This window comes from Paralichthys olivaceus, chromosome 16 (genome assembly GCF_024713975.1).
Source record: "Paralichthys olivaceus isolate ysfri-2021 chromosome 16, ASM2471397v2, whole genome shotgun sequence".
NCBI classification, from domain to species: domain Eukaryota; kingdom Metazoa; phylum Chordata; class Actinopteri; order Pleuronectiformes; family Paralichthyidae; genus Paralichthys; species Paralichthys olivaceus.
In genome coordinates this window covers 17,003,366-17,017,284 of record NC_091108.1, presented here as the reverse complement: position 1 = coordinate 17,017,284, position 13,919 = coordinate 17,003,366, and the positions used below count along the sequence as shown (strand labels likewise).

Below are 13,919 nucleotides of genomic sequence, written 5' to 3'. Positions count from 1 at the left end.
CCTCACCCAGTCTTGAACCCAGACCCAAAAATGTTCCAGCCTAAACTTTAGCTCCGAGAGATGTCAGATTGACATGTGTGCGTAGGAAACAAACTTTATTTTCACCTGATGTAAAAATCATGTCTGTCGGACTCCGTTTGTGGCGTTGAGAAGTGTTTAAACACAAACAAAGTGGCTGAAAAATGGACGTTTTTGTCCTCTCGCTCTTTTGAGTGATCGACATTGAGTCCCATTCGTCGATTTCGCGATTATTGAGTGAATTATTGGACGAACACGTGCCCCAGTTGGCGGCACCCATAATTAACACATTCACCTGGGTGTTCTGTTTCCATCAATGCCAAATGGTGCCAAATAACAACCTATTTCCATTGCAGACAAAACTGAGATGTATGTGGGTGTTAGTGTGTTTTTACACCAGTGGAATTTTTTTATTTGTATTATATTCTACACTGACTTGTTAAAGGTGTTATATTTTGCTTCCCCTCTCCAAAAACAACATTACCTCATATTAGGGAAATATTCAAAACAAAACACTGTTTATTCTTCCCACTTATTTCCTGCGCTTTAAAATGCACTGGGGAACCAAGAAAGTGCTTGTGCTGTGATAACACAGGCAGCTTTAATAGAGGCAACAATTCAGATTCATGGAGCCCAATAAAGGCCAAAAATAATGTTTTGTCCTTGTCTTATCTTAATGAGTCTCTGCTCCTTTTAGAGTAAGCAGAAAGGAAGTTCATAACAAATGCTGCAGCTGCCTGGTTGTGGTAGTTTTTCACTTTATTTGCGGGGTATTATCTGCCCGCCCATCCATCCATCCATCACACCATCCATCCGATCCCTCATATGCTCAGTGGATGTTGAAAGTTTCAAAGTTGGCCTCAACTGTAATGGTAGGCCCAAGGGAAGCTGAGTTCTCCACTCACCACCTGCTCCTCCAGTAGAGACAGATACATTCTGGCCAAACCCCAAGTTCATTTTTGTTTTGGAGGAACAAAAAAGTAAAAAACAAAAAGGAGGATTTAGATCCAACCAGTGCCTCTGTGTTTTGTAGACTTTCATTTCACAGGTATGAACAGATCGAGACACAAATAATAAAACACATTCATAGATTTGTAGTTTTAGAAGTAGGTGGCAATAAACTATGTGGAAACGAGTCTGATAAGCTACATTTTAAGATTCATGTCGAAGTGATGAAATCACATTTGATTAGATGTAGCTGCTGGCCAGTGTGTGGTCTATTCCAGGTCCTTTAACAGTCATGACAATGCACCAAATATCTCAAAGCCCCTTTCTCTGTGGTTCTTTATGGTGTACATAATTAATTTCTTGCAAATGGACATACTGTCCAGTCTAACACAATGGCTGCAAGTGAATGTGCAATGTGTACATCAGGGACAATGAATTCTGAAGGCTGCTGATGATATTTATTCAGGTAAAGCCATTAACATTGGATTCAGTTGATGCTTGTATAGTTGATCCTTGTCTTTGGTTGTTTATTTTCTGTCATAGGTAAACCTAAAATAGATTTAAGGATCCCCACCTGACACAGATCCCATTTCATAGCAGTACCTGCAAACCTCAGTCAATCAATACGGCATAAAGAAAAAAAAAACAAGACGTGAAGTCTCAAAGCTGTTACACTCACATTCTGTTTTGCAAAAAGTGGAAGCATGTTTTTAAACTCCCAGGCCTGCTCGTCTTCACTGGGGCAACACTGAAGTAATTATTTAGTGTATCTGTTTATTCTGTCAGCCATTTGCACTTCAGTGAAGATATTTCTACCCTCGGCAGCCCACCCCTCCGGCTGCTGCTTCCCAGTTAAGAGATTTGGGGCCGTTTGTCAGCTTTGAAAATCAACTATCTGTGCAGAAGTTCAGCCGACAGCTGTAGCTTCCTGAATTCTGCCAATTATGAAGAACATATAAAGACATAAAAATAAATATCCAAAATGACAGGAGAGGACCCGTGAAATATTTGACTCAGAAATGTTTTACTGCTGGATTCATAGGCTTCTTGTTCACAATCATTATCTGCTATAAGCTGAAATAAAGTTTATATGTAAGCCTGCCTCTGCAGCAAATGAATTGCAAAATAAAACCTTCATATGGCAGAAGCAGAGATCAGACAGACACAATGAGGTGGGGTCATTTCATGGTCAAGATGAGATTGCAAACATTTTCTCCGTTGCAGCAGAACAATACATTTATAAAAAGCAATCTCATTTTACATTTCAAGTTAGATTTTGACAATGCCACCCCACTCCATTCTAGTTTAGGATTGTGGGACTTTCCAGAACCAACAATTCAACATTGTCACCCACTGCCCAGCAGTGCAGACGTGTAGTAGGACAAAATGTAATATAAACCATTTATTTTCTATTCAAATATGGGATTATCCTAAATTAAGTAGATTACCTACTGGTTGTAGTTTACCTTGCATGCAAACATAGGACAGCTTAATAATTAAAACATGTATTACACTGGTTTAATCCCTCCACAAATAGAAATGTAAAATTGACAAGACATGTTTTACCGACAGAGATTCATTAAAAGATCAGTGCAGAGAGTCTTGACTGGATATAAAGATGGACAACACATCTCCACTTCCATTATTTAAAAAACTAGGAGGACCTTTGAGAGACTTTTTTTTTTAATGTGGGGTTCATGACTTATACTGCAGCCAGCCACCAGGGAGCTGTTATATCATTCATCTTTGTATAGTCTGTATTTTGATTTGCTGAAGAGAGCCGGGCAAGGTGTTTTCACCCTGCTACTCTTTATGCTAAGCTAAGCTATCACCTTGCTCTTTTGCCAAACAGTCATGAGAGGTGTATCAGTTTTCTTCAATTAACTCTTAGTTCTCAAAACATGGCTTGTATTCTGAATAATATTATAAAAAAATCACTGATTCATGTATATATTCAAGTATAAGTATAGCTGCCGTGTTCTCCCCAGCAGCCGCCCCAGAGGATATATAATGTTTTTACTGTAAGCATGCAATACAATGCACTATTTATGCACGTTCATGTCAAATTTATTATGGCCGTATTGTAGTCTATTTTTTATTCACGAGTGTGTCCATACTGGAGCCTGTGTGCGTGTGTCATTCAGTGTGTTTTCACTCCAGATGGTCTGTAAGCCCACGTCGCTCCCACAGTTATTGATGCAAGCTGGATTTATGCAGATGCACTTAAATTCTGCAAACATCCCTTAATTCTTAATTTAGATATTAATTAGTTTCCCTGTTACTTGGCAAAGCCCTGTGATTTCCCCCGACACCAGGCTTGTTTATATCTGGGGCGTCTGCTGCCTCAGTTGCAGAAGACCATGTAGACAGCATATAGGAGGCTCAATAACACGATTGAAACAAGTTCATTAACTGAGACCAAACACTGCAGTGGCACTGAGAAGGTGCCTAATCATCAGACGTCAGGGGAAACACATAGGAACTGTGTTTTATTCAGTTTGTGATTCTGTTTTAACTGCTGGGACCTTGGATCATGTTTTGATTCAGTAATAGATGAAGAGTACAGTGCAGCCGCTGTGTCTTTTGCATTATGTATGTTATACTGGTCTCTACTGGTTAGCTGTACTAATCCCAGTGCGGGGTGCCATGAATCAGTGAATTCCTTCAAAATACAAATATTTGGAAACTCCAATTTTGATATTACTCAACATGCACGCTTAAGCATATTGTTGAGACAGATATGTTTACTTGAGTTAAGTTTTTGACTACCTTTAATTCTACCCAATACAAGTATTATTTATTTAATAATCAAAAGATTATTTTGATGATGAATTGGTTATTTTGAAGCCTTAACTGTAAAAAGAAAATGTTTAAAGCATTATATGGTGACACTCAAATGAATTACAAAGTTCATACAACATATAACTTTGAATTGAACAAACTTAATCAATTGGGTCACCAATTTAAGTAATTATTTTATCTTCATCTAACAGTTTTTTTTTTTTTAGTGTAAGGTGAAATGGAGAGATATTTGATTTACTACAATAAAAAAACAAATCTCACAACTTTAAAACTGGGAACCAGTGACTTTGGCACATTTTTTAAAAACATACTTAAAGTCACAATATCACAGTCAGCTCCTCCTCCTCCTCTCCATCCACCCACCTCCACCTGAATCACAACATTTAAAAAAAAAGAAAATTATAAAATGTCAACATGATACTTGACAACACTTCTTCACTCTTCTACACTCTGGAGACCGCTCACCTGTCATTCAGCCATAGCAACATTTTACAGAAGCTTTAACTGACTTCAGGCCTCGGTGCGAGAAGAGACCACATGTTGATTGACAGCTGTGAGCTCCCGACCCTGACTTTGGCCTTCACTGATTGGTTAGAAGGACGAGGGGGGAGTATCTCTGTACTGCTGTACGGCTGTGGTTCATATTTCTACTCAAATTGCGATCAAAACCAACAGGACTATTCGGTGGGGAACCTCTGGGTCGTGTACAATGTGTGAGACTGTTCCTAAATACTGAAAAGCAGCTAGGGAAGGCAAAGACATCCCATAGCATCAACTCATTGTATTTCTGATAAATGAAAATAACACAAAGAATAGTATAAACCACTTCAGTGTGGTCCCTTCTGGCTGTAAGGTCAGGTCAGGATGAGGAAACATGCTGTTATGTTTCATCACTAAAACATATCACAGCGACATGAAGTAGATGTGGAATACGGCACACTGTGAGAGAAATGCTCAGTCTGTGGGGACGTGCTCACACTGATGAACCTAGCCTCGCTAAAGAGGAGCAGTTCCAGCCATCGCATGAGAAAGGATCGTGTGATGTATGGTAATGATGATGATACTAAGTTGTCAGACTAGTCTGACATTTTTCTTTCATCACAGAAGCTCCTTCAGTTTAAATTCTGTCCAGTGAAATAATATGTATGTGTTCAATGATTTAGTATGGCCCTTTGTTATGACTGTGGTTATATTGCATACGGATGAATGTTCCTCTTCTAGTAGCCTGAATGTTGGCATGACTTATGAAGATGTGCGTGTGCATGCAAACTGGTCTGTACCTAGAAGATGAGGTGATTGGACGACTACATCAAATCCTGCAGCTGATTGACTCCTGCTGTTTTTAAGGACCCAAGATGGAGGAAAATCCTGTCCCACAACCTCTTCATTGTTTCTTTTATTGTAACTTGTGAGAAACAGTACGGGTGGACTGCCATTTTCTTTTGAGCACATTTTATTATGTATATGTTGGTCAGGAAGGTTAGTGATTGTAATTTAGCCTTGATGCACGGAGGACTGCTCACTAGAGCACTAATAACATCAGTTATCGACTAGAAAATAATTTCTTGTTGCTTTGACTGTGGGGAAGGTGGGGAGTTCATGTTTTATCTTTGCCTTCTCTCTATATTTATTAAAAGAAAACCGCCCTTTCTAGGTTAATTGAATGAACTTTTGTCAAAGTTATTGCTTATTAATTTACGTTGATAAACAAATCGATTAAATGATAATCTCCGTTTTAAATGTGTGTCTTTGATTCTTTCTACATATAATCACTTGGTCTGCTGTTGGTTGGCTAAATTAAAAAACCCTTTTGAATGTGTTGCCATTTAAAATGACAGCTAACCATCTGATGTTATTTCTGTCGGATGTTGTTGTTGCTGTGCCCTGTAATATTTAAAACTGTATTTTCAATTTCACTCCCACTTGCTGTTGGATTGAAGAAGCAGGGAGCTGCGTTGGCTGAGTCACCACGTTGGTTGATCATCCTCCTCCATGCTGTTGTTAAACGTTCACGTCATTTTCTCCACAGCTTCTCACTATTGCCTCCACGTTACTGTGATCTTCTTGTAGATTACAACCCAAAATAGGTAAATAATCAAACACTTGTCTGTCTCTGCCTTTCTGTCTCCAAGTGTATGCCCATCGGTGGCCATGGATTCGTGTTGGACAAGTACAAGTGCCAGTGCAGGAGAGGATTCTACCACCCGCGCAGAGTGGCCCTCAATGGCTTTAAAAGTAGGTTACAAATCCCTGTGTGACATAGAAATACATCTTGCAGCGAGTGGTTGGATGAAAAGTTTGAATCTTTCAAACACAAAGCTTTTTTCCAGCTTTAAGTGCAACCCCACATTTTGTTTGAAATTCTTGTCATGTCTTTGAGCGGGCCTACTGGGGCATGTGAGGTTATGAAAAACTAAAGCTGTCAAAAAAGGATTTGGACTTTCTCAGTTTGGAAAGATCAACTGTGTTTCTATCCAGAGCTCTAGTTGGATCTACAGGTGGCATCTGCATCACAGATATGTGGAATCCATCCATCTATCCATTATCTACACCACTTATCCTTTGGTAAATCACAGCTGACATTGAGCGAGATGCCAGGGTTACATTCATATTGGTAGAATAAACCAGAATAGGTTTATTCAAATGTAAGATATTCAAACTAAAACAGAGTGTTAAGGCCATATTGAATTGTGAATGGTCTGTCTTGTAGACCACTCAAAGTTCTTTACTGTACAGTTTTCACTCATTCGTGCAAGATATATGTGCAGCCATCATCACTGCCAGCAGAGCTGGACGACGAATCAGAAAGCTGGTTAGCTGCGCTCGTTCTCCTGAGACACCAACCTCCGCCCAAAAAATTATAAATAGGAATAGAGAGAATAGGGAATAGAGATATATTTTAATTAGGAAAAAATATCATAATATTGTGAAAAAATTAGGAATAAGCAGCAAGGAGAACCCACTCATCTGATATTCCCCATCTAACATGACATTTAGCATAACATTACACATTTTTCACTTGTATATGTATTATTAAGATATTATTCTTGTAATAGTATCACTTTATTATCATAATATTATAACTTTCTCAAATGTGTTTTCTGTTAAGTGGCCCTGAAACTCTGTCATACCAACTAACAACAGTTTTTTTTTTTCTTACAAATTTATTAAGAGGATGAAATCCCTTGAGATGCACTGATGTACTCTTGTTTTCAAGGGAGTCAGCTGCTGTTGGCAGAGGAGTAAACAAGATTCCAGCTAATGTAGGAGAACAAAAAACACGTTTACATCCAATCACTTCACTTTTTTTCACTTTTGCAAAGACAATATCTGCCTGATGACGGGTTCACTGAGCAGCTGATTGATGTTATCAGCCTCACTCATATATTTCCATTAGCTCTAATTTTTCTTGAGGTAAGACTGTTTTGATGAATTATAACTTGAATTAACATCTACACGTGTACACACAACTTTGCTTTGGACCTTTTCTCCACCCATTTCCTTCCTGTCTCTCTTGTTAATTGAACGTGTACCTATAACGTTACCTCCCTGCTGTTGCTTTGGATTTGAATGTGTGTATCCTGACACCGTTACTGAAAGCGCTGCAGTGTCCTCGGGCAGAAATCTCGGCCCTGATGAGGGAGATAATCAGGCAACTGTACTTGTTTTCATCCCTGACTCCAACAATAAGGCACCTCGGGGGGATGATATGCTAAGCTGGAGCTTCATTGTAATGCAGCATGATGAGGCCTGCAGTGAAACGACTCAGTCTGTGAAGAGGCTCATCTTCCAAACCCCAAGCAGACCCCATCATTAAAAACCACTGCAGCTCAGATTGGGTCGCAGCAGTCAAATCTGTCTCTTATTCCTTGTGCATCCCCCTAAAAAATAGACCAGACTGGAGACTGTTTCTAATGTTCCCTAGCAACAGGCCAAAATGACAGATATCAAAAGGGAGAGAAGATGGCGAAAGAAAAATACAAACTGCAATAACAAATACGGAAATATGGAGTCATATCCTTTCGACATTTCATTTGAATTTCTCAATGACAGACAGATATATAGATATATAGATAGATAGATAGATAGATAGATGGATAGATACTCTCTCTAGCAGACCTCTTTTGACCCATATATAATCACACAGATAGCTCACAACAACCTGACACCAATTGAACTCACACCGTGATTGTGAGTTGAATGCATGAATAGCAAAGATAAACAGATGAGATAAACAATGATCTGTAAAATAATTCTCCTCTGAATTCACAGGGATTTAGAGCAAAAAGACAAAAGACAGTGAGCTAGGGAATCAAGTTGTTTTGTTGGGAAAAAAAACTACTGTGTGAGTTCTTACATCAGTGACTGCCTGATTGCTTGATAATAATTATAATAATTCATAATTGTGTCTATAAATACTTGACTTATTTAACCATTACCCCAGCACTTCCTGTATTCTCTTGCAATAATCCCCTTCTGAGGCACTTTAACACAGTGTTTTCATGCTCTGTGACATCTATTGATATTTATCAAGCATCATGTTCGAGAGGAGCTGCACAGTGTGTGTGCTGAAAATAGGGGAGTAAGATCCAGATTGATTCTAAATCCAACCACATTGGACACTTTGTAGAAACAGTGGTGAATCTCAGGTTTTTCAAAACCAGGGGCCACAATTTACACAGACGGGCCAATTACATGCAAATAACCCCCAACAACCAGCATTAACCTCGGCTATCAGTGTAGAAGGAAACATGGATAATCTATTTCAAGTGTTGCTGACCCTGTTATCTTTGCTATTACATGTTGTGCAGTTAAATTCTGCATTTTACACTGATACAATACATGCATAATACATCATCTCAGTAAAGTCTATGTCATGACAGCAAAGACCCAATCAGCAAATGGTTGTGAGAGTCTACGTCATTGTTTCCAAACTTGTCTGTTTCTACCTGTCCAGGCTAAAACGCAAACCAAAACAGGGCCAGCAGTGTTTCCAGACTTCTCTGTTTCAGCAGTTTGTGTACTGTGGACACGTATGCATGGCAGAGTTGGTGTGTTTTCTAAGTTTGAATGTAGCCTCACTGTGCACATTAGAGTGGTTGTTTTTTGCCATTAGCTCTATAGCTTCATCATTAAACATCATTAAATATATTTAGAATTTCCCTTGTTCATGCACATAAAAAAAAGCTTAGAAAATCTAAATTCTAAAAAAAGACTAGTGACTACTGACCCCTGGCCCCACCCCTGGATGTACCCCTGTGTAGAATGAAGACACCATATCGATGGCATTGTCTGTTTCTTTACATAGTTGCTTAAATCTTCTGAAGGAAGAAACACATCCAAACACTTTAAATGCAAACACTTTAAATGATGTTGGAGGAAAGAAATATGCTGATACAAAAACTACACAGATTGTAGAGATAAAGTGAGCAGTGTCACATTTATCCTCCTCTCCCTCATTATTCCCCCATTTGCTTAATTAAAGTCTGTATTTTCATAATTATCACTCAAGGCTTTGTGATTTATTGGTTTGATGATTTTTCCCCCTTCAATTTGATTAACTGAGCAGTTACTAAGGAGTCGGTGTGACAGTTAAACACAGATTAATTTGAGCGATAATCCTTGAAAACACGACAGTAAATCACTTCTGTGTTCTGATTTGTGATTAGATTTTAAGTCGTCAATTAGATTTCTGTCATCAGACCCTAAGCCCTCAAAGACACAGAGTGAATATATCCACAGTTATCTGATGGTCATCTAAAGTGCTCTCACATCCTCAGGTAAGGAGCTGGGCTTTCACAGAGATGAGACGTCCGACGTGTCAAACAAGTGCCTGCCGTGTCGCAAGGGTTGCCCCTACTGCCAGGATGACACGCCCTGTCTGGTGCTGGAGGACGGGGCTTTGCGGCTCGCTGTGGCCTCCTTCCAGGGTCTGTGCATGGTGCTGGACCTGGCTAGCATGGTGGTGGTCTACCACTTCAGGAGGAACAAGGTGAGGAGGGTCAGGGGTCACTGTCAGGGGGGAGTGTTGGAGGAGGTGTGTGTGTGGGTCTGTGTGTGTGTGTGTGTGTTTACTAATATATTTATATCCCACATTATAAGGAGCCACGGGGAGTATTGAGGGAGTTGTAGGATCCAGTATTTTTTGGAGCACTAAGAAGTAAAAGTCACAAAACCCCAAACTTTGATTCTTCAGGTTTATAGTTTTATTTATTATTTTTTTAAACCTGTCTCTCAAGAGACTCCCTCTTGATGGAAGTGCAGCACTAAACCCCCAGAGAGAGCTTTGAATTGCTCAGCTAGCAGTAGCTGGAAATGTCAGTGTCTCAACAGAATGTGTTCCACTTATGAATGGAATGGAAAAGGACTTTTACAAAACAATTGCCACAAGTCCTTATAGAGAATCCAAAATCCAAACAAACATTATTAGAGATGGAGACAATCGATGGCTGTAGAAACCGGCTTGCACAGTAAATAGAATTAAATACTCAGATAATTGCTCCAGATTAAGCAGGTCTGCTTCATTCACTACAAGGCTCTGAGTTTTACACCACACTTGATTCTGTTGTTACCATTTCCTACAGCAGTACATGCATTTTACAGAGGATACCTTTATTTTTAAAGCTCAAAATAATTCTATTGACTTTATTATCCTATGTTTTATATTTAATTATCACCTACCTGAATCCTTGTCACACGTTACAACAGTGTTGTTGCATAAAGTGTGTGTTATACAACACACACAATACAATAAAGTGAAATAAAAATGAGATCCTTGCGGTGAATGATAATTACATCCAGTCCTCAGGCAAAGTTGACTTGAATCATTCCCTGTGTGCTATTTATATACATTTGTGCTGTTGCCACAGAATCTCCCACATTTTCTCTGTTCACAAGAAATGTCCCTGGAGCCTTTTGAATCTACATAAGCAACAAAAAAAACATCTTCTTGGAGGAAATGCAGCTATTTAAATCCAATGCAGGAATATGCAGTTGTCTCTCTTTTATATGTTTGGGGTAAAACATTATAAAAATATACTGTATAATAAACACTATGTGTTGGTTTGGATTTGAAAGAGGTATGAATTTGCATAATATAACATGCACCGTGTGTTGCATTACGACCCCTAAATAAAATACCATCACTGGATGAATGATTGATGTATTAATTGATTGTTTGTTCTTGCTCTTTCCTCATCGACAGAGCATCCGCACATCTGGTCTCATTCTGCTGGAAGCCATCTTGTTTGGGGCGTTACTGCTCTACTTCCCAGTAAGTCTCTTTTGTGATGTTACTTCACTCAGACTATCTTGTTCTTCAAGTTTTAGATTTTTCAAATACGTTATAATTCTTAGTATAATTCCAGAAAAATACACAACATATTTGCTTAAGAGTTCATTGCATCACAACTACAGTAGAAATACATATTGATCCCCAGTGTCAACAGTGGTGTTTTTGCCTACTGTGTCATTTCTGAGTTTCTTCAAATGCTTCATATCTCATATTTGTAATGCAATTTTATCCAAGCCGCTACAAGGTGAAAGGGATATGAGGAATGTTCCTCCATTCACCACAACCACTTCAATTTATTTTCAGTATCATTATGTGGGAGACTGCAATACCTTGAGAGACACCCTGACTTTCTGTAGGGTCTATCATATTGGACATGATGACATCACCAGTCCATGACGACACATTTCTTTTGGATAATTTTTACAATTTCACATTTGAAAATGTAGTCAGTTATGCTGGAAAAGTCTTGCTCACTACGTGATTCATGTAGGCTATGTTACTACTCTTCATTAAATGTCTAAAAACAACTAAACTGAACAGTAACTATGAATTACACACGTGCCTCCTCTTTGCTCTATTTTATCTTTGCACCGTATGTGTTTTTTTGCATCTCATGTTGTGTGCCCTGTTTACACTACTTAGATGTTAAATGTAACAGGGTTGGTTTGTTGTCTTTGTTCAACACAGAAATCTTTATAATGTAAATAAGACAACCCTGCCTACTACTTTCACAGTTGTAGCTTGATGTAGTGGTAATAATTTACTTCTGATCATTTTCTGGACAATGAGCGAGTGTTGGACGGATTTACAGTATGTGTTTGTCTTATTGTGTGTGTTTGTGTGTGTGTGTGTGTGTGTGTGTGTGTGTGTGTGTGTGTGTGTGTGTGTGTTCCTCTGCCAGCCTTTGTGTTGTCTCATACGTGTGAGTGGTTCCATGTGGGTGGATGCCAGTTTGCACTGTATGCGTGTATACTTACACTTGTGCACAAAGCCCACATTGCACCTGGAGTGCGGCGTCAGAAAGCCCATCTTTAGCAGGGACACAGATGGAAGAAACCTGAGTGTCGTGTAGCAGGGAGATCTGATGTAACCGGGGGAATTCATTCCCTTCAAATACTCACAGAGGCTGCCAACAGTGGCACTGCTCCCCTCACACAACACAGACTCTGATAGCTGGACGTTAGCCATGGTGAAACAGAAAAAAAATAGCGCCTTTGTCTGACTCTTGGGACAAATGCTTTGTTCTTCTTTTTAATTTACTTGAGTGTTACCTTAAGAGGTACATTTGCATAAGAATACAAATCCTGGTAGTTTTGTTGCAGCAGGAATAGAGCTCAACGACGTGGTTCCAAAAGTGCAAAAACCCATTTATTTTCTGAATAGAGATTTGGATGATCAGCCATATTGTAATCGTCCAAGTTAGACTTACCTCAAGCTATGAGATTGTGAAACAATGCTATATGATCGATCCTGTAGATGGTACAGTTACATACGACGTCAATTGCATTTTATGAAAAACTTCTTTTATTTGCAATGTCAAGGACAGGTACTACACTACCCACAATCCCCAGGTATAACAGTGACAGTTACAGTAACTGTAATTGTTGGAGCTTGCTCTTATTTTGACTTAATTTTCCTCAAATCTTTACCTCAACCATGAAAATCATGTCAGCTATCATTTTCAGAGATCTTTCAATCTTTCAGAGTCACATCCCATTGACTACAGAGCAGCCATTATTTCCCTTTCTAACATGCTGCTATTTTTAGAGATGATGAAAAGAAAGTCAGAGACGCTAAAAATCACTACAACTGCTGGAAGTTGTTGGAAAGGAATCATTTGCAATGGTTCATGGGATGCGTAATTCCTTCACTCTTAAAATAACTGCTGCACTGTCATGTGGCCCACATACCACGTGGAATAATGGCACTTGGGCGTTCTGCTGTTTACCAGAACTAAGCCAAAGAGCATGTCAAGCAAAGGTGCCAAAGGTGGCCCAAATTTGTTTTGTGCTATATGGGCCGTATTCACCATTTACCACATGAGCCACTTTAGGCAAACATCCAGATTACACCTTGCCAAGAGCACTGCATGTTTGCCAAAAAAGCCCACATTTGCTCTAGGACATTTGCTATTTGACAAGTGGGCCACTGTAGGCTCGTATCCATTTTGTCCAGGCCACATGAAGGCCAGGAGTGCTGCATCATTGGTCCACATCCGTATGCCATGAGAACACATCCTTGTATCCTTGCTTTTTTTCCATTTTCCATTTTAATTTTTTTGTTGTTGCTTCAATTCAAATGTTAAGTGGTCACAATTTACCTTGTAGCTAGTTGGTCTGGTTTCAGGTTTAATACACTTTTTTAAAGCATTTTCTGAAACGTCAATTGATAAAATGAATGGGAAATTTAGCTGTTCTAAAAGTGGGTGTTCACTGTTACGCTCTATACGCTTCCCTTTATGTGAACGCACCTTGTGTATTGCTGCTGTGATGCTCAAAATAAGTTTGATGTTGCAATTGTCCATCCACTCTCTCCCTCATTCACCCTGAGGAGAACTCAAAAATAAAAATAGCTCCCCAAAAATATCCTGCCACTGTCTTATGCTCACACACACACTTGAATACACTCATGGGTCTCTTTTCCCTTTGCTGTGCTGTTTCTCAGCACCTTTCCTGTCTGTCTCTACCTTCTTCCTGCCCCTTCCATCCACCATGTTGTCCTCTCATTAGCACCCTCTCTTTGTGTCCCTCTCCTCTCCTGCACTCCTCACGTTTGTTTCTGCCATTTCTTTTCTGCTGCCACCACAAGCCTCCTCAGCCACTGCAAGCTCGCTGCAGCTACTCTTCTCTGGTGCCCA

The 13,919-nt window shown here is 39.4% G+C and overlaps 1 protein-coding gene across 1 annotated transcript in view; it reads left to right on the top strand.

The window, feature by feature from the left end:
- gpr158b (G protein-coupled receptor 158b) overlaps nt 1-13,919 on the top strand; it is a 68,616-nt gene that overhangs the window by 28,798 nt on the left and 25,899 nt on the right. The window contains exons 5-7 of the mRNA XM_020107505.2: nt 5,901-6,003; nt 9,549-9,760; nt 10,973-11,041. Coding sequence (XP_019963064.1) covers nt 5,901-6,003; nt 9,549-9,760; nt 10,973-11,041 — 384 coding nt within the window. The remainder of the gene's footprint in view (nt 1-5,900; nt 6,004-9,548; nt 9,761-10,972; nt 11,042-13,919) is intronic.